This window comes from Labrus bergylta, chromosome 19, assembly GCF_963930695.1.
Source record: "Labrus bergylta chromosome 19, fLabBer1.1, whole genome shotgun sequence".
Lineage (NCBI taxonomy): Eukaryota > Metazoa > Chordata > Actinopteri > Labriformes > Labridae > Labrus > Labrus bergylta.
Genome location: NC_089213.1, coordinates 637066 through 658114, shown reverse-complemented (window position 1 = coordinate 658114; position 21049 = coordinate 637066). Strand labels below are relative to the sequence as shown.

Sequence of the window (21049 nt, the reverse complement as noted above, 5' to 3'; positions counted from 1 at the left end):
AGTTCAAAGTTAGTATATGCTGGTTAGAAGCTAAGCTTGTAAGTTAGGTTTTTAGAAATGAAGCCAACAAGCTGAACAGTAAAATACCCTGAGCCAAGAAGTGAAATGAAAGTGTAGTTTACCTTCAGTAATAATTATAAATACTGAACATTTTTAAACACAAACTTTCAGAAGTTTAAAAAATGTTTGTCAGTCTGAAAAATGAAAACACTGTAAAAGTTTTTACACAGAAACACCAAAAACATACAAGGTTTCTGTTGTGGAGATACAGGCTTTTACAGCCTCTGTTCATAAAACAGATACATCTTAAAAAGATGTTTAATGTGCATGTTATCTTTGAAAGAAAGCAACACATTTAAAACATTTAAGATGTTATGTCATCATTAGTTTAATATCTTTATGATTCACATCCAGCTGGTTTAAATCATGCAGCATCTTTGGTATGATATCGTGCAATGACCTGTTGATGATGAATCTTTAAACTCATTTGAGTATCTGCATTAAAGTGCTGAGAAACTTAAAGGGGGATTAACTCCAACCGGCCACAAGAGGGCGCTGTTTAGTCGATACGTGACGGATAGGATGAAGAATTACACTGAAATGAATAAAATCACAATCTTAATAAAAGTAATTGAAAGGTGTTCTCTGAATGTTAAAGAACCTGATTGGTTTAATGGTTCAATAAAAAACACATAATGTCGTGTTCTGTCCTCTCGACTGAATTCATTGAGCGAAGTTAGCAAACCGGAAATGTAAACGGACGTTTCCTGTAAAACATTAAAGTAACAGATTTAAAAGACCAACCTGCGTCAAACTAACCCAAAACTACAAGAATGTGTTGTTGGTTAAAAATAGTAAAGAATCTGTATCTGTATTACAATGTTAATGTAAACATGGATGACAAACAACCCAGAGTTAGCATTAGCATTATTGTCACTAACGCTGTTGGTGCACCTGCTTAAACGTCCGGAGTAGCTACAACAGCAGCTAACTTTGGTTCCTACTGCTGATTAGTTTAATTAATGAATCATGAAAGACAAGAAGAAAGGATCGATTGATAGATACAAAATAATGCACGCGAATGATCAGAATAAATATTACAAAAAGAGCTCAGCGAAGAAGAAAACAAATCAATCTTGGTGTGAGAAAACTAAAAAGCACATCTTTTTCATATATCATATATCACCCCACACAGGAAGCAGGGGTTTAACTGCTTGTCTTGTTACAAGGCGACACCTTAAAATCCATCTATTATCTACCTGAATGAATAAGAGATGGCAACATCCTGTGGCCAAAAGTAGTCAAAGAGACGTACGATGACAGATGTTAGGAAGAAAAACAAGAGTCAAGCAGCTCTTTTAAAAAGATTATATATTACAGAAACAAGAATTTAAAAAAATTACTTACACACATTATAAAATAATACTTTTTACTCTTTTCAGCACCATATTTTTTATGTTTGTCTTCAGAACAAAGGAAATATGTTTAGGTCATTGTTTCTGGAGGATCTCAAAGTCAGATTTATTCATTTTAAGGTTTTGGCCATCCCGTCGAGTTTCTGAGCTATACTTTAAAAAAGGTCAAACAATAAAAAACAAAACAAAGCTAAGCCCTTGTATGCCATCTTGTGGCCACTCATGTCGGCAGACAGGGTCGTCCCCTCCCTCTCACAAATGTCCTCCTACCCACTTAAATCACAGATGTTCATTTTAAAGCTCAGAGGATTGTGTTAATATTTAAACATGTTGATCAATGCAGGGACTGACTCAGTGAACTGAATTTCTTTGATGCATTTAAAAGCCCAGTTAAGCAAGAAGCTGAGTTTGAAACCAATAGACGTCGAGTGAAACAGTAGCAACGACAGAGCTGGAGAGTCACCATTTAATCATTACAGTGGAAGCAAAATTGAACAGCACAGTACAGTTGATGAAAACACTAAAAAAAGGGATATTACAATCAAATATGGCCACAGATTCTTTGGTTCTACAGGAGGAGTTTGGACAGGGCGTGAACAGAAGCACCTTAGCTCAAGCTGGAAGATAGTTGAACATGTAAGTCACTCTAGTCACTTGAACACTTGAAATAAATACAAATGAAATATACCACATTTGACGTGAATATTTGGTGGTCTTTTTTTATCTCATAGCACCCTGTTTGTTTTAAATAAATACAATAGAATATCACTATTTCTGTACAAATGGAATGTAATGCACATTTTCCCCAGTAAAAAAGCTTCATGAAATTATAAAAGAGACTAAAGAGAGTGAAGGAGGGGTGGAAAGTGAATACTACAACTTGTATACTTTGGTATAATTAGCACCTTGCCACACAGTTTCTGCATGCATTTAATTCACTGCTGTAGGAGAACAAAGATGGGAGAGGGCTCCCAGGTACATATTTAAACCCTGACGAGGTTCTGATAATCAGAAAACATGTTTTGGATTTTAAAAAAATCAAAGTACCCAGAAAGTGACTCAGTAAATGCTAGACTGGTGTGGGATGGAGACCCTCATAGCCTGATCCTTGATTTAAAGACCAATCAGCCGTTTAAAAGGCACAAGTAGCATGTAAGTACAACAGCATCAGGCGTAGCACAGCTTACAAAAACAATGGCTATTTAATTCCCTGACCAAGGTTTCCACACATCTTTATTTTGCCTCACTGCACGCAGCAAGTTTTGTCCTGCGTAACAAACCAACAATTCAAAGAGAGTTTCTGCTGCTCTCAAAGGAAACAGGTCTAACAAAGAATAACTCCTGCTTCTCACTGGACTCTACAATCCTTGCTGCATCACACCAGAAAGATTTTTCAACCATTAGTATGAGCTGTGAATCACATTTATAGAGTGTTTTTAATGACACTGAAAGATAATCATAAAGAGAAGCCGCTGTAACAAAAGAAAAACTTCAATCTAACAAGCATGGCATCCTTCGGTTGGTTCCCTCTTCATTCTGGGAGGAAACTGGTGGCTTTATTTCTTTGGTTCCTTTTGATACAATAAGAAAAGAGCTGTGAGTTAAAAAGTGTTTCCAATGTGAGCAACACGATTGACAAGTCACTGAGTGTTTACACACATGTCACAGAAATAGACAGCTAGATGACTGAGCCCGTAAAGAAGATTTGAACTGACCACTGGCCGTCATTTTACTTCCAAAGTTTGGCGCCTGCAGGTTTCTTTTAGGTTCATGAGTGGGAGTGCTGGCTTAGAGAAGAAAGTTGATTCAAAACATTCAATTCTCAATTGACTGAAGCATTTAACACCAAAGCTGTGAACCGAAACTAACTTTTCAAACCGTACGGATGCATTCAGCCTCATATGTTGCACCGCTCTTCAGTCTGAAAAGAGTGACTGTCAACCATGTTGCCCGCAGTGTGAACGTGAGATTAAAGAAATGCAGATAAAGTCCGAGTGTGACCCTTTTTTTTTAGAAGGAGGAAGCAGGAGGTAGAGCAAGTGGGATGAGTGGATAAAAAAAGGGGGAGACCGTGGGGAGGAGAGAGGAGTGAGAGGGGGATCGGAGACAAGGGGCTTCAGATGTCGCCGGCTTGTTCTCTGTCTCAGGCCGGCCTCTTTGGCTGCTGGTAAAACAACACTGTTTCATTCTTCAGAAACACTCTCTCCTGGCTTCTTTCTTCCTTTCTTGCTGTGGTGCGCCCAAACGATGATCTCCTCTCTGCGAGTTTTTATTTCTCTCCTCTTGACTTATTTTTGACGTCCATTATTGGTTGGGACGATGTTGAGTTTCCCAGGCACGTACTTGAGTGTGAGCGCTTGTTTGTCCCACAACCGCATCTGTGTATCTCAGTGTGTGTATGTGTGTGTGTTTTCATATCATTTACAAGTTAATTTACAAATTACTGGGCATGTATGTGTTTTTATATCAATGTGTCTCTAAGTGCATGTGTGTGAGTGTTTGTAGTGTTGTTCCGCTCAGGATGTGTGTGTTTTTAGCCTTGGAAACAGACAGGTCCCACTTCAAAGCCAAACTGCTGGTTGCTCTCCCCAAAGTCTGACACCTTAATATCCCGCAGAGGAAGATGCTCCACTTGTGGCGTGTTGATTTCCAGCACTGTCCTATCGAAGCCCTTACGATACTGCAGACAGAGACGGAGAGAGAGACACGTTTCAGAAACAGGAAGCATTTTCTTTAGGGTGGTAAGATTGTGAAGAATGAGGTCTACTCTTGTAAAAGTGTTTTTATGTTCACGTTATGTAACTGCATCAGAACTAGAGAAATATAGAAACTCATCACTGATGCACTTTAGATTAGGCTGCTTGATTCTTAAATGTCCATGATTAGACAGGTCAAACATTTAGAAGGTCGTTTCCACAGATGTATCCTTTAGGTGTAGCAGGGAGGTTTGGTTTATGTGTGTTAACTCACAGAGCAGCCGTCCACCAAGGCCTTGATGTAAGGGTTGGTCTCGTAGCTCAGATCCTCCTCGTTGGCGCCCTGGAAGTGCAGCGCTCTGTTGTAGCTGTTCTTGGCGCTTCGGTCGGCCCAGGCCACCGAGCGATGGCAGTGGTAGGTGAGGTTCTGGCGGGCCTGGATGCTCAGGAGACGCAGGAAGCCGAGCTGGACCACGCCCACAGGCTCGCCATTAGAGTCCACATAGGAGAACTGGTAGAGGATGAGGAAGAGGAGGTCATTAAGAGGATCAGAGGAAGTTAAGGTAAGAATGAAACTATAATCTTAAAGGTCACAGAAGGTCACAGAAGGTTACGGACCTTGCTGCCAGTGGAGAACTGACTGTACCAGGATCCTGGAGTCTCTTTGTCCCAGGAGCTCATCTTTACCTGAAAACATAATAACCACATCACATGTTAAGTTGAAGATGTTGATGTTTTTTATTATTTAACAAATAAAACAAACAGGTTTTGTTGGTAAAATAAAATTTAACATCAACCTTGTTCAAGTGTTTGTGAACTTTATTCATGCTGAGATTTTCTTAGTTTGATTATTAATGTACAAAAACCACAATGTGAGGATGCAAAGAGTTTTTAGAAAGGGAGCAATCAGAGTCTTCAAATCTTCACCAACATCGAATGTTCCCACATCAGTTCAATGTTTTTAAAGTTGCACTCAGAGACTAACATGTCTTTTATTTTAAAGGATAATGAGGAGAGTTTAAAGTGTTTGTGATATACTGACCGTATTGATGCTGGGATACAGGCATGTCTCTGCTCCATTAGTGAGATTACAGAAAACCTTGAAGGCATCCCTGGAGCAGCCCTGGTTGGGGTCAATCCAGTACTCTCCTGCAGGGGGGGCAGAGAAAGTAAAATGTAAATGTTAGAACTCTTAGGAATGGGGCGCTGGTTGGGCGAGGAGGTCAGAGGTTTGATTCCGACCTGTGGCTCCTTTCTCTCATGTCAGTCCCCACTCTGTCTCTTTCATATATGTTGATCAGCTTCATCGACATGTTGACTTGACGATGATCACCACACAAAGAACATTATCAAAACCTGATGCAGGGATTATTACGCTGAGCAGGCTTGTGGGTTGACTCCCTTACCGTCTTTGAGGTCTGGCTGGCTGAGGTGCAGGTCTTGGCAGGTGCGAGCAGGGCTGTCCTGGGTACCCAGTGGGAATCGCATGGTCTCTATCTCCTGTCGCAGTGAGTTGAGAGAGCCAAAGATCTCCTCCATGCCTTCACTGCCCATCAGGAACTCAGTGCCAGTGGCGTCGGATGCAGGCATGTCTGAGTCGCTCTCTGGGAGCAGCTGGCTGGCGTCGATGGAGCGCTTGGACTTGGGGCTCCTCTGGATGGGCAGGGGCTGGATGACCTCACCTGGTGGGCCCTTGGAAGCAAGTTTACATCTCAATAAATCAACTTAGAAACTGTAACGAGGTGAAATCACTGAGCAGTAGAAATGTAACGATACCTCAGGAGACAATCAAAAATACTAAGCAAGTGAAGATGTGGATAATGTGTCTGTTTTCAAAACCGCCTCTACATACTACTATTCAGTATGTACATCAGGTGTCACAAAGTGAAAAACATTCTGTGTCTTTTAAAAGCTTTCTGTGCATCAAAGACAGAAAAACAGGCTGCAAATCTGCTATTTCAAGAGATTTTCTTTTTTGTGTTATACATGTGTTTTTTTAAATGTTGGATTTGTGGGGCTGTGGCTCAGTGGTAGAGTCGTCGTCTCTCAACCAGAAGCTCAGGGGTTCAATTACTACATCCTGCATCCACATGTCTGACGTGTCCTTGGGCAAGACACTTAATCCCAAATTGCTCCCACTGCTTGGTCGTTGGTGTGTGTGAATGGGATTAGTTACCTCTGATGGTCGCTGTAGATAGCAGCTGCTGCTTATAATATTTAGAAAGTCGGGATGAAATCCTATCCTGAACCCAATATGATGATTTGATCATATCTTGAGTTGAGTGAATCGTTACATCCATACTGAGCAGATTAGAATGTAATTGTCTTTCTTTTCACAAAGAGTGCATGAGTACTTACAGGAGGTCCAGGAGGTCCTTGTACTCCCTTTTCTCCCTTAGGACCAGATCCTCCCTAAACGCAGCAGAGAGGGGAAAGATTTAAGAGCAAATACAGAATCAGATCAGATTTGATGTAGGAGTCAGGAACAATCTCATTCTGTTTGTGAGGTACAAACGCTGTTGAAGAATACTCACAGAAGAACCCTTGGCTCCTTTAACACCTTGAGGACCCTGTAAACGAGGTGAGCCTTTAGTTTGGTGACCATGACATGCGTAGTGTTTTGCTGCATTGCATTGGTACTTTATTAAATCTGGGGAACTAAGTGAAGTGGAAGAACAAAGAGAGATAGCATGTTCACAAGACAAACAGGACTACTCACTGGCAGACCAGCAGGACCAGCAGGGCCGAGGGGTCCAGTTCCTCCAGCCATTCCCTGAAACAAAACCGGAGACATGTTCAACATGACAATAGTTTACAAACATGTTTATTACAATGAAATTCAACAGTTTCCACTGCAATGCTGTAAGAAACTCCACTGTCACTTAGCCTCTGTGCTTTTACATTTCACCTGCAACAGCGTAATATTGGTGTCCCAGTGTGGAGTTTTACGTTGCATTACGATGATGCAGCAGGAGGGACAACATGTAAACAAACAGCTTTAACATTCATAAACACACACACACACACACACACACACACACACACACACACACACACACACACACCTCTGTCTCTATCTCCAGCACACCAGTAGAACTACTTTACCAAAACTGTGGCTCTGTGATTTCTTTGTGAAGGGTAAATAGGAGATAACATTCCCATCTTTAACAGGCGATGTAAAAGAGGTTTATCATTTTGTTGAGCTGCTTTTCTGAAGGTTTTAAAAGAAGTGCGACTTACAGACTCTCCTTTTGGTCCGGAGGTTCCATGAGGGCCAGGCATACCTCTGTCTCCCTTCTCTCCCTGCTCTCCTGGGGGGCCAATGAGACCGATAAGACCTGGGTGTCCTTTCTCTCCCTTGGAACCGGGTTCTCCACGCAGGCCAGGCAAACCAGGAGGTCCCTGCAAGAGGAGAAGGAGAGAAAGAAGAGGAGAGGAGGAAACAGCGGTGAGGTTGTTGGTGAGACAAAAGGAGAGATAAGAGACAAAGTTAGAGGTTTGAAAGAAACAGCAGCTGGAGAACGGACATCTGTTTGACTTAAAGACATCACAAACACATCTGTTACTGAACGCACTGTGAGAGTGCAGAGTGCAAATAGAAAAGGAAATAAAAGGCATTGTTATCTTACGAGAGGTCCAGGTGGTCCTTTCTGTCCAGAAGGTCCAGGAGATCCTTGCTCACCCTGAAACAGATTTAGAAACACAGTTAGGAGGACATGGCCAGCCAACACACCATGCAGTCACTATCACAATCTTTACTGACCACTGATCCTGGAAGTCCTCGGAGACCCTCTGTTCCTGGTTTTCCTGGTACACCCTGGGGACCAACAGGTCCAGTTTTTCCTGGGGGTCCAACAGCACCTGTTTCTCCCTGTAAACAATGATGATGAGAATTATAATAAAACATGTTTTTAGTACTGTCACAGTATTAATAAAGCAGCACAGCAACATAACAACATAATAAATTAAACTTCAATATCATTTCACAAAACGAGATCAAAGTAGAGATTTATAACAGGATCATTAAAGCGAACTATCACCAATTTACATTTTTCAACCACAGGGAGTGAGAATACACTATAAAGCTCTAAACTCACCTTGGTTCCCTTCTCTCCCTGACGTCCCTCTGGTCCTCTCGTTCCAGCAGGACCCTGGCAGGTGAAACATGTAACACAGCTTCAACAAATGCAGATTATAAAACATGTTTTCAGGAGCAGTCTGCCTGAGATCTTCTAGACATGTTCAGGATTATTATGTGGAAATGTTTTATTACTGTAGCGCTGCTGCCACACATGTTCTTCTAATCAACAACGTGTACAACAGAGTATAATGTTAAGAAATGGTCCATTCATTTAAGATTTGTTCACCGCACTTATTGAACACCTATAATTAGATACAGGCTGAAGTGAGTGTCATCTCCTCTTTGTCAATTCTGTTCATGAGGTTGTAAAGGTTCTGGAGGAGCCATGTTTATGAAGTGCAGAACACAAATAGTTCCAGCAGGTGTCGCCTTGTGGTTAAGATGATAATCTATGAAGGTAGGAACTTTCACTGAGGTGTCAGGTGTTGCTAGACGGGGAGTAAATACACTTCTTTGACCGCTGTACACTATGAGGTGACAGAGTGAATCTGAATTGAAATGTCTGGATTATTGTTTGAACATCACACATATGACATTAATGAAGACAACGATGGAAGGACAAATAAATATTCCATAGAAGAAGAAGATATTGGACTGTCTTATTTCGCAATCTTACGCTCAGGAGCAAAGCCGGCAAGCGCCTCAATTAATAAACTAAACTAGCCCGTCTATGTAGATCCTCAGTGGCTTTAAGTTTAAGCTGCTAAAGGTTCTTTTACACACATGAGACAAAAACAGCTCCTCCTTACTTTAAAAAAAAAAAAAAAAAAAATATTGATACATTTTCGGTTTTATAAACAAACAGCACAGCAACAAAAAGACAAAGAGGAATTAGAAAAATAAGAAACATAGGGCAGTGCGAAAATAAAGCAAAACAACAACAAAGACATGCTCTTATAGGATATCTTACAATACAGTAAGTCAACATTTTTTTTAAAAGAATCAGCGCCAACTGTTAAGAGATCACGGTGTGTCTCATTGGCCTAGGACAGTATAAGTACATGGTTTCTAGACATATAAGTAGTGTGGACAACTGTTTGCACAAACGTATACAAGCAGAATAAAACTTTAGGTTGTCTTTGATAAGTAAGACAAGAATGGTTCCCCATTTTATCAAAGGTTGTAGAGCTGAGAGAGACACTATATGGGACCCTCTCCATATGTAACAGGGTAGTCATTTCTTGTAGCCAGGTCCTAAAAAAGGGTATATCTCCACTCTTCCAGAGAGACAGAATATTCCTCTTCACAACAACCATGCCGTAGTGTAATGTCTTTTGTTGTAGATGAGACAAGTTTAATGAATGTTGAATTCCGCCAAAAATGGCTGTAAAAGGATCTGGTGTAATGTCAAAGTTGTACATTTCAGAGAAGCAATTAAAAATATCTGACCAGAACTTATTTAGTTTAGGGCAAGACCAGAATAGGTGACCCAGAGTGCCCTCAGCTGATTTACACTTTGGACAGGTTGGAGAAACAGACGGATAAAAGGAGTGCAATTTGGTGCAGGAATAATGAAGCCTATGAAGTATTTTAAATTGAATAAGTTGGTTTCTGGAGTTTATAGAACAACTCTAAATGTTTTTAAAGTAGGTTTCCCAGGTCTCGTGACCAACTGATACACAAAGATCTTTTTAGGTGCTGTGTGGAAACAGAGTTATGTGCTGTGATAAGATCTACAAATCTGGAGATTAATCGTTTCGAGTCAGGACTCTGGTTTATAAGATTATAAAGTTCGCTTGGGGTTGGCATTGACTGAAAGTTTGAAATATTTGTGCGGATGTAGTCTCTAATCTGGAGAAAATGGAAGAAATGCGAATCTGGCAGTGTATATTTTTCTTTTAACTGTAGAAAGGTGGCAAAAGTGTTATTAACATAAAGGTCTGCAATGGTGATGATGCCTTTATTCCACCAGAGTCTGAAAGTATTATCTGTGATTGAGGGAGGGAAGGCATGGTTGCAGCAAACAGGTGTATAAGCAGAAGTTTCAGGTCATTTAAATGATTTCCGTATTTGATACCAAATTCTCAAAGAGTTTGTGATTCTAAAGTTATTGCCCGTAATAGTTGCAGGGGATCTGGTTTGTGAAAATAGAAGAGCGGGGAGGGAGGTTTTCAAAAGATCCTGTTCAATTGCCAGCCATGAAGGGGTTGAGGGGGTGACTTTACCTGGATAAGCATCTTTCCAGTACATCAGTGCTCTAGAGTTTGCAGCCCAATCATAGTACCGAAAGTCAGGGAGACCAAGGCCACCTGCAGACTTTGACTTAGTGATATGCTTTTTAGAGATACGATGTGCTTTGAAACCCCATACGAAAGGCAACATCAAGGAATCTAGTAGCTTGAAAAAGGCTTTGGGCACGAATATAGGTACATTTTGAAAGAGGTAAAGAAACGTAGGGAGTGCCATCATTTTGATTGCATTTACTCGACCTAACATAGACAGCGGTAGCAGTCTCCAGGACTCAATGTTGGTGTAGGAGCCTTATTGCTCATCATGTTACATTTATGGATGCATGTAATACTTTTTGTTCATTGGATCTGGGAGGGGGAGGGGCTTAGTTCAGACTAGTAGAGAGTGGAGCCACACAGTCTTATGACCTCTCTCTCCTCATCTCTCTTTTTGTATAGTTTTGGACTAACCTGTATCTGTTTTTTGTTTATTTATGTTTAAGTAAACATTTAAACTTTGATCATTTGGTCCCGTGGATTTTTTGGATGAAAATGACTGAAGAGAGGAGTTCTGGGAGCGTCAAGCTACGGCTTCATTCAGTGGATACCTACAGTTGGCTTTGAGTCTCTCTATCATGTTCAAATAATTCAGTTTATAAATTAATTTAGGGCCTTTAGGGATATCAACTCCTAAGTACTAGATTTTGTCCGTGGCAATGCGAAACGGCAGATTTTTCAAAATTGGGTGCATATATGTTCAATAACGTTACCTGCAGGCTGCCGAGACAGAATGTGACCAGTGACTCTTAAGGTAGCTGCCATTTGGATCTGAAATGGTTGAAATGTGCTCAAATGGGATATTTCGACGGATTAATATGGCTACACCTCTAGCTTTAGAAGAAAAGGTTGACTGATATATCTGTGATATCCACCTGCATTTTAACCTCCATTGCTCCGTGTGTTTGATATGAGTTTCTTGGATAAACATAATGTCTCCGGATAAAGATTTGAAATGGGAAAAAACCTTGCCTCTCTTTAAGTTAGTTCCAAGGCCTCTGACATTCCAGGTCAATGAGGTCAAACTGCCACCTTGTGGCGAAACGGATGAACTACTGATAACCATGAAAGCATTGTTTATATTGAGACAGTGTTGTTATATAGTCAACATAACGGTTCTGATGACGCAGTGTAGAAAGAGCGAACAAAACAAAACACAATATATAGTATTGTATACATACAGTGAACCCTCCTCCCCCCATCCACTTCCCCAAACGAAGAGGCACTTGGATCCCCTCATAAACACTGAGAGACAACTAAACCCTGTAGGAAAGAGTCTTAAGAGACAGTCAGCCAATAATAACATGGTGTACATGACTGGTGGAGTTTCTGACCTGCTCCGTCAGCCCTCACATGTCTGAAACACTCATTAAAATAGGCAGAGAACAAAACTCGGAACTGTTTTACTGTCTTGTGGAAGCAGATAAACCCAGAGGCAGATGTTGGTCTGAGAGCAGCATCGAGCTGAAACGGAGGCTCCAACAGATCACGGGGTGGCAGCAGGTGTAATAAACCTGTCGATGAAAGCCTCGGCATCTGCAGGCTTCTGAAATAGTTTCTGCTCGCCGTTGAAAGTGAAGATCAGACCGTGTTTAATTCCTGCCTCGCTCGGCGTTGTTCAGAAATCTCGGGTGAGAAGTCGGGAAACACACTGATCCGGACTCCATGAAAAGACAAAGGAGATTGCAGGCGGGCAAGCTTCACAATTTCTTCCTTCTCTGGAAAGTGGTGAATTTTGGCGATCATGGTGCGTGGACGTGAAGGTGACGACTGTGTGCCAATACGGTGTGCCCGGTCCACTTTCAGACTGCTGGGGAAATGATTTGCCCCGAGAAGTTTTGGAAGAAACTCCGCGATGACCTGCGTCGGGTTGCCTTTCTCCACCTTTTCAGGTAAGCCGGTGATTTGAATATTGGAGCGTCTGGATCTGCTCTCATGGTCGGTCAGCTTGCGCTTCATGGCAGTGTTGTTCTCCATCAACTCCTCTCACCGTTTCTCGAGGTCTGTTATGCGGGTCTCATGGTCAGTTGCAGACCCTTCCAGGTCCATCCTCACCATCCTTCTTGGAGGCAGATTTTGGATTTAAGGGTTTCCCCTTGGTGACACTTCTTCCAGAGCTGTTCATTTTTGAGAAATCTAGATGAAAGTGTGTATTATAAGCAACTTTTTAGCGATGTGACAGAGCTCCACAGAAAGCGACTAATCCACGCAGTGCTCACTAGCGCCCCCCAGCTCCTCCTTACTTTAACTCTCTGATCCAGGTCTACACTCCCTCTTTAACTTTTCTACAACACAGTTAAAACTAATTATATTCAACCCAAATATGTAATTAAAGTCTTAAAACTACACTTTTTAAAATATACAACTATGGTTATTAGTTATTTGTCAGAGCAGTTAGACTTTGTCAGTGTTAGCAGAGAAATACATTAACAAAGTTTTATCCATAAACTGTAAATAAATATGAGACATCCAGAAGAAATCAATATTACAAAGCATACAGTTCATGTTACTGTTCTGACAAAAAGAGGAATGTCTGAGTTTTATATTTACTGATGTCAACAGCGATGAGGTGAACATGACAACTGAAAAATAATTAGTTAGTATTTATTATAAGACATTTGTTTTCTATTGAACCTGTGAAGTCATGGAGTCTGTGGACAGTGTCAGCTTCACACCAAAAACTTTAAGTATTAGAAAAAATAGTATTTAAGACTGGCATCTATTATGATGAGCTGCAGCTACCTTGTTCAATATTATTCCTGCAGATGTGGCTCATAACAAAAAAACAGCCTGAGCTGTCACATGTAGTTAACTGTACATTTTGTCTGAGGCATTAATTGAACACCTTTGTATTTCTCCTATAGACACAGTGTGGATTATTGGTGACTGGTCCATCGAGGTGCCCAGAGAGCTGCAGAGACAGAGGAAGAAACCTGAGCCTCAACAACATCTGTATTTGTTGGTTCTTCTGGGGTGGACTTCAGTTGCTTCTCTTCAACAGCTCGCTGTGAGGGAGGTCTCCCCCGGATGGCCTGAGTGATGTCACCCACAGGCTGAGAGCTGAGGCGGGTTTTAAACCTCCTGACAAACCGTTACACCTCACCCGCCTGTCAAGCTGGTCAGCTACACGCCTTATTGTGAATAACTCTTATCCTTCATCAAATCAAAACTGATGAGTCATCAAAAAATTCACCCCCCCCCCCACAGTGTGAGGAGAAGGGGCCGTCAACTTCTCAGATATATCTCGTTTTTTGAACCAGGCTGTAAACATGTTGATTCCTGTGGTAAAAACGGGCTTTTTTGGCTGTGGGCTTATGGCACTTCCGGCGCTTCTGCAGCCAGCCTCAAGAGGAACCTCGAGGAACTGCAGTTTTTTGTACTTCTGCATAGGCTTCATTTTTCGAGACCGGAGGTTGCCCCTTGAATCCAACCTTCACAACAGGGTCCTAAGTCTCTAACTAGACTCTTCTCCTCTGTCGCCCCCTACTGGTGAAAGGAACTAAACTCCATTTGATCTGCAGAGTCCCTCTGCACCTTTAAGAAAAAGCTAAAGACCCAGCTCTTTATGACCACCTACCACCTTAATGATATTATTGATGATGATGGTTTTGTTTGATAATGATGATGAAGATATTTAGGATAGTTTTGATGCTGATTAGATCTCTGAAGAACAGCTGTCGATGTTGTGCTCTGCCTCTGGAGTGATATTTTTGGATAGTATAGCGGCTAAGCCTAAAACTTAAAGCCACTGAGGATCTACATAGACGGACTAATCTAGCCTATTAATTGAGGCGCTTGACGGCTTCGATCCTGAGCGTAAGAATTCGAAATAAGACAGACATGTCTTCTTCGTTTAGGAATATTTATTTCTCATTCCATCATTGTCTTGATTACTGTCACGAAACATCGCCTGTATGTCACCCATGACTGCAACTGGTTCTTGCCTGAATCTTAGGAGGACCCCTAGCAAGGTGCTAGTGAGATTGGGACCTTGCAAGAGTTGATGGTTCAAAGATGTCGCTTTGAACGTTGCACCACAGTCGAACATCACTCGCAGAGTCCTCTTCTTTGGGTGATATACACCGTGGTGGGGAATATACCACACCTTGCCACTGCTACAATCCAAATGATGTGTAGCTGGCTCTGCATAGCCTTTACTCATCAACTCATTGAGGCATGTTTTATATTCTTCATGGTACTGTTTGTTGTTCAAAAGCTTCCTTTTCAGACCAAGTAACCTTTGCTTCACCACCGGAAAGTTGTTGGGCAGGGACAGGCTGTCTTTCTTAAAGGGAAACTTCAGGCTGTAGTGACCGTCCTCCAGAGCTGCTGACTTTTCCACTCTCCATGAATTTGATGTCCTCCCTTGAGAGCCCATTTTCTTCTGTAGCCTTCTCACTGAAGGCAAGGAATGCTAGAAGTCCCACTAAGAAGCAACATGCAGAGTAAAACTTTTCACGCATTTTGTTATTGACAGTATTGTAAATGTTTACATTTTTGTTTGTGGACTTGGTTGAACTGAGAGTTTGTGTGTGTGAGACAGTGCACACAATGTTCCTTGTTGACAGTGACCGGCCTGTGGTCTTAGTTAGTTTTAAGTCCATTTTTGTCAATATCATGTTGGTGTGTGACATATACAGTAAATGTGGCTGAGCAGAGGTATGTGAGTGTGTGTGTGTGTGAGGGTGTGTGTGTGTGTGAGGGTGTGTGTGTGTGAGGGTGTGTGTGTGTGAGGGTGTGTGTGTGTGAGGGTGTGTGTGTGTGTGTGTCTCTGTGTGAGGGTGTGTGTGTGTGAGGGTGTGTGTGAGGGTGTGTGTGTGTGTGTGTGAGGGTGTGTGGGTGTGTGTGTCTCTGTGTGAGGGTGTGTGTGTGTGTGTGTCTCTGTGTGAGTGTGTGTGAAGGTGTGTGTGTGTGTGTGTCTCTGTGTGAGTGTGTGTGTGTGTGTCTCTGTGTGAGTGTGTGTGAAGGTGTGTGTGTGAGTGTGTGTGTGTGTGTGTCTCTGTGTGAGTGTGTGTGAAGGTGTGTGTCTGTGTGAGTGTGTGTGTGTGTGTCTCTGTGTGAGGGTGTGTGTGTGTGTGTGTCAAGGCTATTGTTCTTTTTTTTATTTTAAATCTGTGTGTTTGAGAGAGAAATAGAGAAGAACGTGGAGGAGGAGAGTGAGGCAGAGAGCAGAAGAGAGGTGAAGGGACAGGGCGATGTTTATGTGTGCCTGTGTGTATGATGTGGCTCTTTGCAGTAAGACAGTAAAACATGTGGCTCTTAGTCTCTGACTGGTTGGCCACCCCTGCTCCAGAGCGTGCATTTCCTTTAAAGCTTCCACATGAGCCAACAGTGCAGCTCGATCAGCCTCGGCTTTAATTCTTGCAGAGGAAGCTGTGCTTGACTTTCCACTGGATGAGCTTTTTCTGCTTGAGTATTTGCAAGAAACATTTGAAACACTGTCCTCGGGATTGACATCATCATCATCATCATCATCACCAGTATCCAGTTCATGATCACCTTTGCATGCATTTTGTTCAGAAGATACCACCTGTAGGAGCCATAAATGTAAGTTGATTGTGTATTTGGTGTCATGGGTTGTTTACTGATTTGTTTATTGTTTACGGTCTGCTTGTTCCTGGTGGTGGGTGTGTTCACCGGAAATCTCGTGGTGATGGCAGTGATTATATGAGCCGCACTCACCTGTTCACCTGGTTTTTGGCTTGGATGGAGAGAGGGGGTGAGCGTGGGAAGAGACAGTTTCTGTTGACCGCCACACTACACTGCACTGCGATCACAAGTTGATTTGATGACCCGATAACTGCGTTTGTAGTATCTTGTTTTGTTTTTGGAAGAATAAATGACTAAAGCATCTTGGATCTGGAAGTCATTTATAACGACAGCGCGTCACAGCTTCACTCCCGTGTTTAGTCCCTCACAGCAAACTTTTTTATACCACCCACCTTTTGATGTGAGCAATACATTCATCATTAAACATCATTTTTGCTTTAAACCAGGTTTCATGCCTTTCCTTTTCATCAGCAGGTAACATACACAACACAGACCCATGAATACCTTTTACTTCATCACACAAATTGACAAGCTCATTATAAACACGTTGCACCTCTGATTTGTTATCATCTTTTTGCACATTTGCTCTTAATTTTCTAGCCTTGTTTAGCTTAGCTTTTCTTTCACTTTGCAACATTTCCAACCTTTCAGCAAAGGCCTTAGGAGTTAACTTTACAGCATGTTTTTGTTTATCAACACCTGAAGTGTTCGTTTCCACTGATTGCGCAATAGCCTCAGCGGGGCTGTCAACGTCATTAACGCGCGTATCCATTGTTCACAGTCAGCTCGCAACACGCAAACAAAGTCAATCGTCCAGTGGCTTCGACCACCAATGCATTGGAACCTTTACAGGTTTGTAGCGATCGCTGTGCACACAAAATATGAATGGCCATTCATTAGTAGCGCTACACGTAGCCTACCTCACGTTGGGCGCCTGGATGATCCCGATGCAAACTCCTCTGCGTGAAGATCAGCTCCTGAAATCCTCCCACAGGCACAGTCACTCGAACCGAGAGAAGCGATCTGCTTATCGGCCCCGAACCTCAGCAGGCAATGGTGTTGTAGCCGGCGTCCTCTCGCCGAAAGATGGATGCTGCGGCCGGCTGGCTCCGGTGTTTACACCCGGCTTGTAGTTTCCGATTTCCAGCGTCCTGTCAGCTGGAAACGACGAGCAATGATCCACTTGATTTCCGTCGTGGTGAAGCTCTTCAAGCGTCATTAACAACTTATTTGACTTGAATATAGCGGCTAAGCTTAAACTTAAAGCCACTGAGGATCTACATAGACGGACTAATCTAGTTTATTAATTGAGCCGCTTGCCGGCTTCGATCCTGAGCGTAAGCATTCAAAATAAGACAGTCCAATATCTTCTTTGTTTAGGAATATTTATTTCTCATTCCATCAATGTCTTGATTACTGTCACATGTGAACTGTTCAAACAATAATCCAGACATTTCAATTCAGATTCACTCTGTCACCTCATAGTGTACAGCAGTCAAAGAAGTGTATTTACTCCCCGTCTAGCAACACCTGACACCCCAGTGAAAGTTCCTACCTTCATAGATTATCATCTTAACCACAAGGCGACACCTGCTGGAACTATTTGTGTTCTGCACTTCATAAACATGGCTTCTCCAGATAGGTAGTCGAATTTAAATCAGGAGAGACGAGTGAATTAAGAAAAAAATGATTTATTATAATGGATAACATGGAAATGTGACTTGACAGAAACACTTTGGAGCTTGGACTCTATGGGGGTGATTGATGTTTGAAGAATAACAATTCTGAGTGTTGACAGAATAAATCCCCTGATGGAGTCCAGACCCTGGTGGTGCTGAAGCTGAGGACATGATGAGACCGGATGGGTGAAGAGTTGATGGATGATGATTCTGTGAAAACGGGCGGTGATGGGGAGGTGGAGGGGCGCACGAAACATCAACATGAAGGAACTAAAGGCAGAGAAAGAATCACATTTAAAAGAGAGCAGAACGATGATAGGCTGACAATGAAGGAGGAACGCCATGCCATTGGTTAGATGAGTACCGCTGACGAGACAGCTGATTATCCAATGACAGCTGGAGAATAACAGGGGAAACGTGAGCGAGCGTGCAAAAAGGGAAGAATGAGAGAAAGACCCGATCGTGAAGGCAAATATAAAGTCTTCCTGACTGAACTTACACCAGAGCTTCATATCAGAGACCAACATGTTTTTAATGTTTGGCAGGGAAAACAAGTTTTTAACAACAGAAAAAGACTGAAAGAAAATCTGCAGCAATTTCTTTTATTATCATTTATGGAAAACACACACAGGTCTTCATATCTGGAAATCTGCTCCTCATTTATTCAGACACTTTATGTGAAATCACAAGAAGACACACACTTTGAATGTTTAAGGGCTTTATTGAAACACTAAATCTATATTTACAGACAGCTTCACAGAGAAACATTCAACATCCCACCAACCATTCAAGATCTTAACTCAAATAAAACTAACAACTTTTCTTTTCATCACATCAGTGTGTGATCAGCTGAAGCATTTAAACTTAATATAAAAATATATATCACAGAAGAAAAAACAACATAGTCCTGATTACTAATGAAAAACCTTAAAACACAAACATTATAAATCTCTTGAGCCTCGTTTAAATCAACACACTTCATTACTTATGCAGAAATAAACAGTACTGAGGAGCTGGTGAATGGAGGCTATGGTCCTACAAGCGGGCGGACCAGGTTCAAATCCAACCTGTGGCTCCTTTCCTGCACGTCATTCCCCGCTCTCTCTCTCTCCCTGATTTCAGACTCTATCCTCTGTCCTATCTCTACAGTAAAGGTACCAAAAGCCCAAAAATAAATCTTAAAAAAAATAAATAAGCGAAACTATTTACACAACTGGAAAATAAAATGTTTAATGTTTGTATTGTGTGTGTGTGTGTGTGTGTGTGTGTGTGTGTGCAAAGGGCCTGACATCACTGATACAACATATCATGGTGTATGTTACTGCTATGTTTTCTACATGTTGGATTTAGTTATACTTTAAAGATGGAGTACTTTGACAAAAACCTGTATCAAATAAATCATGAGAAAACTGGAGCTCAGTTCATCATTAGATAATAAAAAGAAAAACATCTTCATCGACACTTAAAGACGCTCAGGGGCCCAAATTCTCAACGCTCAATTGTGTTTCTTTTCTCCGAGTGGTCGAACACAACAAGAGACCAACAGCAGGGCTTTCTCACAATCTTCAATAAAACATCCTCTGGTTGATGTTTCTGTATTTTACAGCCACACAATCCAACTAGGATGGATTTTAGATCAACACACAAATCTTTCTTCAACACATGAAGAGCGGCGTGATGCCGTCATAGATTCATCTTCTGATTCTCTTCTCTCCAGGTGATGAAAAATAAATCATCAAGTTTTCATTTAAATTTATTTAAGCGTCTTTTATCAGCGGAAAAGCTTTTTATATTTGAAACTAACGTCACCAAACAACCCTAAAGAAGATTTGTAAAGCATTTGTCAACTCTTTTTCAAACTTGTTTTCTTTGTATTTCAAAGATTTAAATTTAAATTCCCAACTCTGATCACTTCATGTCTGATACGATGAGAGCCAATGAATTCTGAGGAGAGCGTGTCGGTCTGCTCCTTGTTTCAGTGCAGAACGTACCCGTAAACCTTTAGAGAAAAAGACAGAAGAAAGAGAAAACATGACATTAAAAAATATTTATCATCACTTTTTTTACAGAATTTATCCACACTTCCAGGTTTTAACATCAAGGTCAAAGGTCACGGTGATTTCATCATTAAAGCGCCTTTCTTTAAATCATCTCTCTTCACTTCAAATACACTTTTTCACTAAAATGAGTCATCAACTTTTTTACAATAACAAAGAAACGATCTCCTTTATGCAGTTTTATAATCAGATTTAAAGAATTACTGTAACAACCAAAAAGAAAAGAATAAGCTCGTATATGAAAACATGATAATAAACATGACAGGACTCAAAAACACGTTCACACACACACGGTTTAAAAACTGTGTGTCTTCCTCTGATTCCTGATTCCTCTTCCCCATTCACCTGTGACTCTCTTTTCTCTCTGCCTGTAGCTGTGGTTACCGCCTCTGTCCAGGTGACGCAGCAGCAGAAGTAATGTTTACATGCAGTGTCTTCCTGACTTACCACACACACCACCAGAACAATGACTATATCCTGAATTAAAGGCTTATTTCATGTAACTCACTGGGTTCAGGGTCCTCTCTTTGTCTTTTAGGTATTTTGATTTGGAAGCATCATTTGTTGCACAGCCGGGTCGTTTACCGCTGTAAGATCAGAAACACAATGTTAGCACACATCCGACTCTGAAACCATCATTTACACCAGAAAACACTCCAGAAACCCTTTTTCATTTACAGAGTTCATTTAAGGTCAAACTTAATATAATAAAATCAAGTTCTACTTACGGGATGGAGGGCGTTTGGCTGAAACAGAAAAAAAAAGATTGTTCTAGATTTATTTCATTGAAGGTTATTTAAGGTCCCCTCAAGAGAACTATTCACCAGATGTAAATATAAAAAACATGTTTGAATGTTTCCACTTTGCTCTCTCACCATCTCTCTTCTTATACAGGCAGAATCCAGCCGCACAGACGATGGTTACAAGAAGGAGAACAACAGCGATGATGGCAAAGATCATGTAGATGGGATTCACTGTTGAACACAAACAACACACAGTCACACAACCTGTGATCAAACAGGTTAAAGGTTCATTAAAGACAAAGTTTCTCCTTCTGTCAGTTAGCTCGTCTTCATCACTGTACCTTTGATTCATTTTCTACATGTAGTTGTTTTTTCCCTTCACCTTTATGTCTTTTATTTCCATGTTTGATTGTGGCACAATGGTAACCGCTAACGATTACATTCAAACCCTTTTTTCTCAATATTATTGATTTAAAGTCATTTAAAGGTTAATGCGGCTGCACTGTGGTAACGAGCGGACAGACGGTAAAAAACAAAACTATT

The 21049-nt window shown here is 41.4% G+C and overlaps 2 protein-coding genes across 11 annotated transcripts in view; both read right to left on the bottom strand.

The window, feature by feature from the left end:
• LOC109979012 (major histocompatibility complex class I-related gene protein-like) overlaps positions 1–21049 on the bottom strand; it is a 54300-nt gene that overhangs the window by 25293 nt on the left and 7958 nt on the right. For 2 of the 10 annotated variants that reach the window (XM_065948110.1, XM_065948109.1), the window contains exon 5: positions 20639–20737. The exons of 6 other annotated variants lie outside the window; for them this stretch is intronic. In XM_065948110.1, the coding sequence (XP_065804182.1) occupies positions 20639–20737 (99 nt within the window). Of the gene's footprint in view, positions 1–18407; positions 19706–20271; positions 20351–20491; positions 20510–20638; positions 20738–21049 lie in introns of those variants that run through there. 2 more of the 10 variants (XM_065948107.1, XM_065948108.1) reach the window with 2 other exon arrangements.
• On the bottom strand, positions 1355–17598 carry LOC136177136 (collagen alpha-1(V) chain-like). The gene is made up of 14 exons (XM_065948387.1): positions 17583–17598; positions 16948–17069; positions 8209–8262; positions 7875–7982; positions 7741–7794; positions 7352–7513; positions 6831–6884; positions 6646–6681; positions 6470–6523; positions 5518–5803; positions 5154–5260; positions 4730–4798; positions 4386–4622; positions 1355–4095 (listed from the first exon to the last, which is right to left on the bottom strand). The coding sequence occupies exons 1-14, from the start codon at positions 17596–17598 to the stop codon at positions 3949–3951; spliced, it is 1506 nt and encodes a 501-aa protein (XP_065804459.1). The 3' UTR covers positions 1355–3948.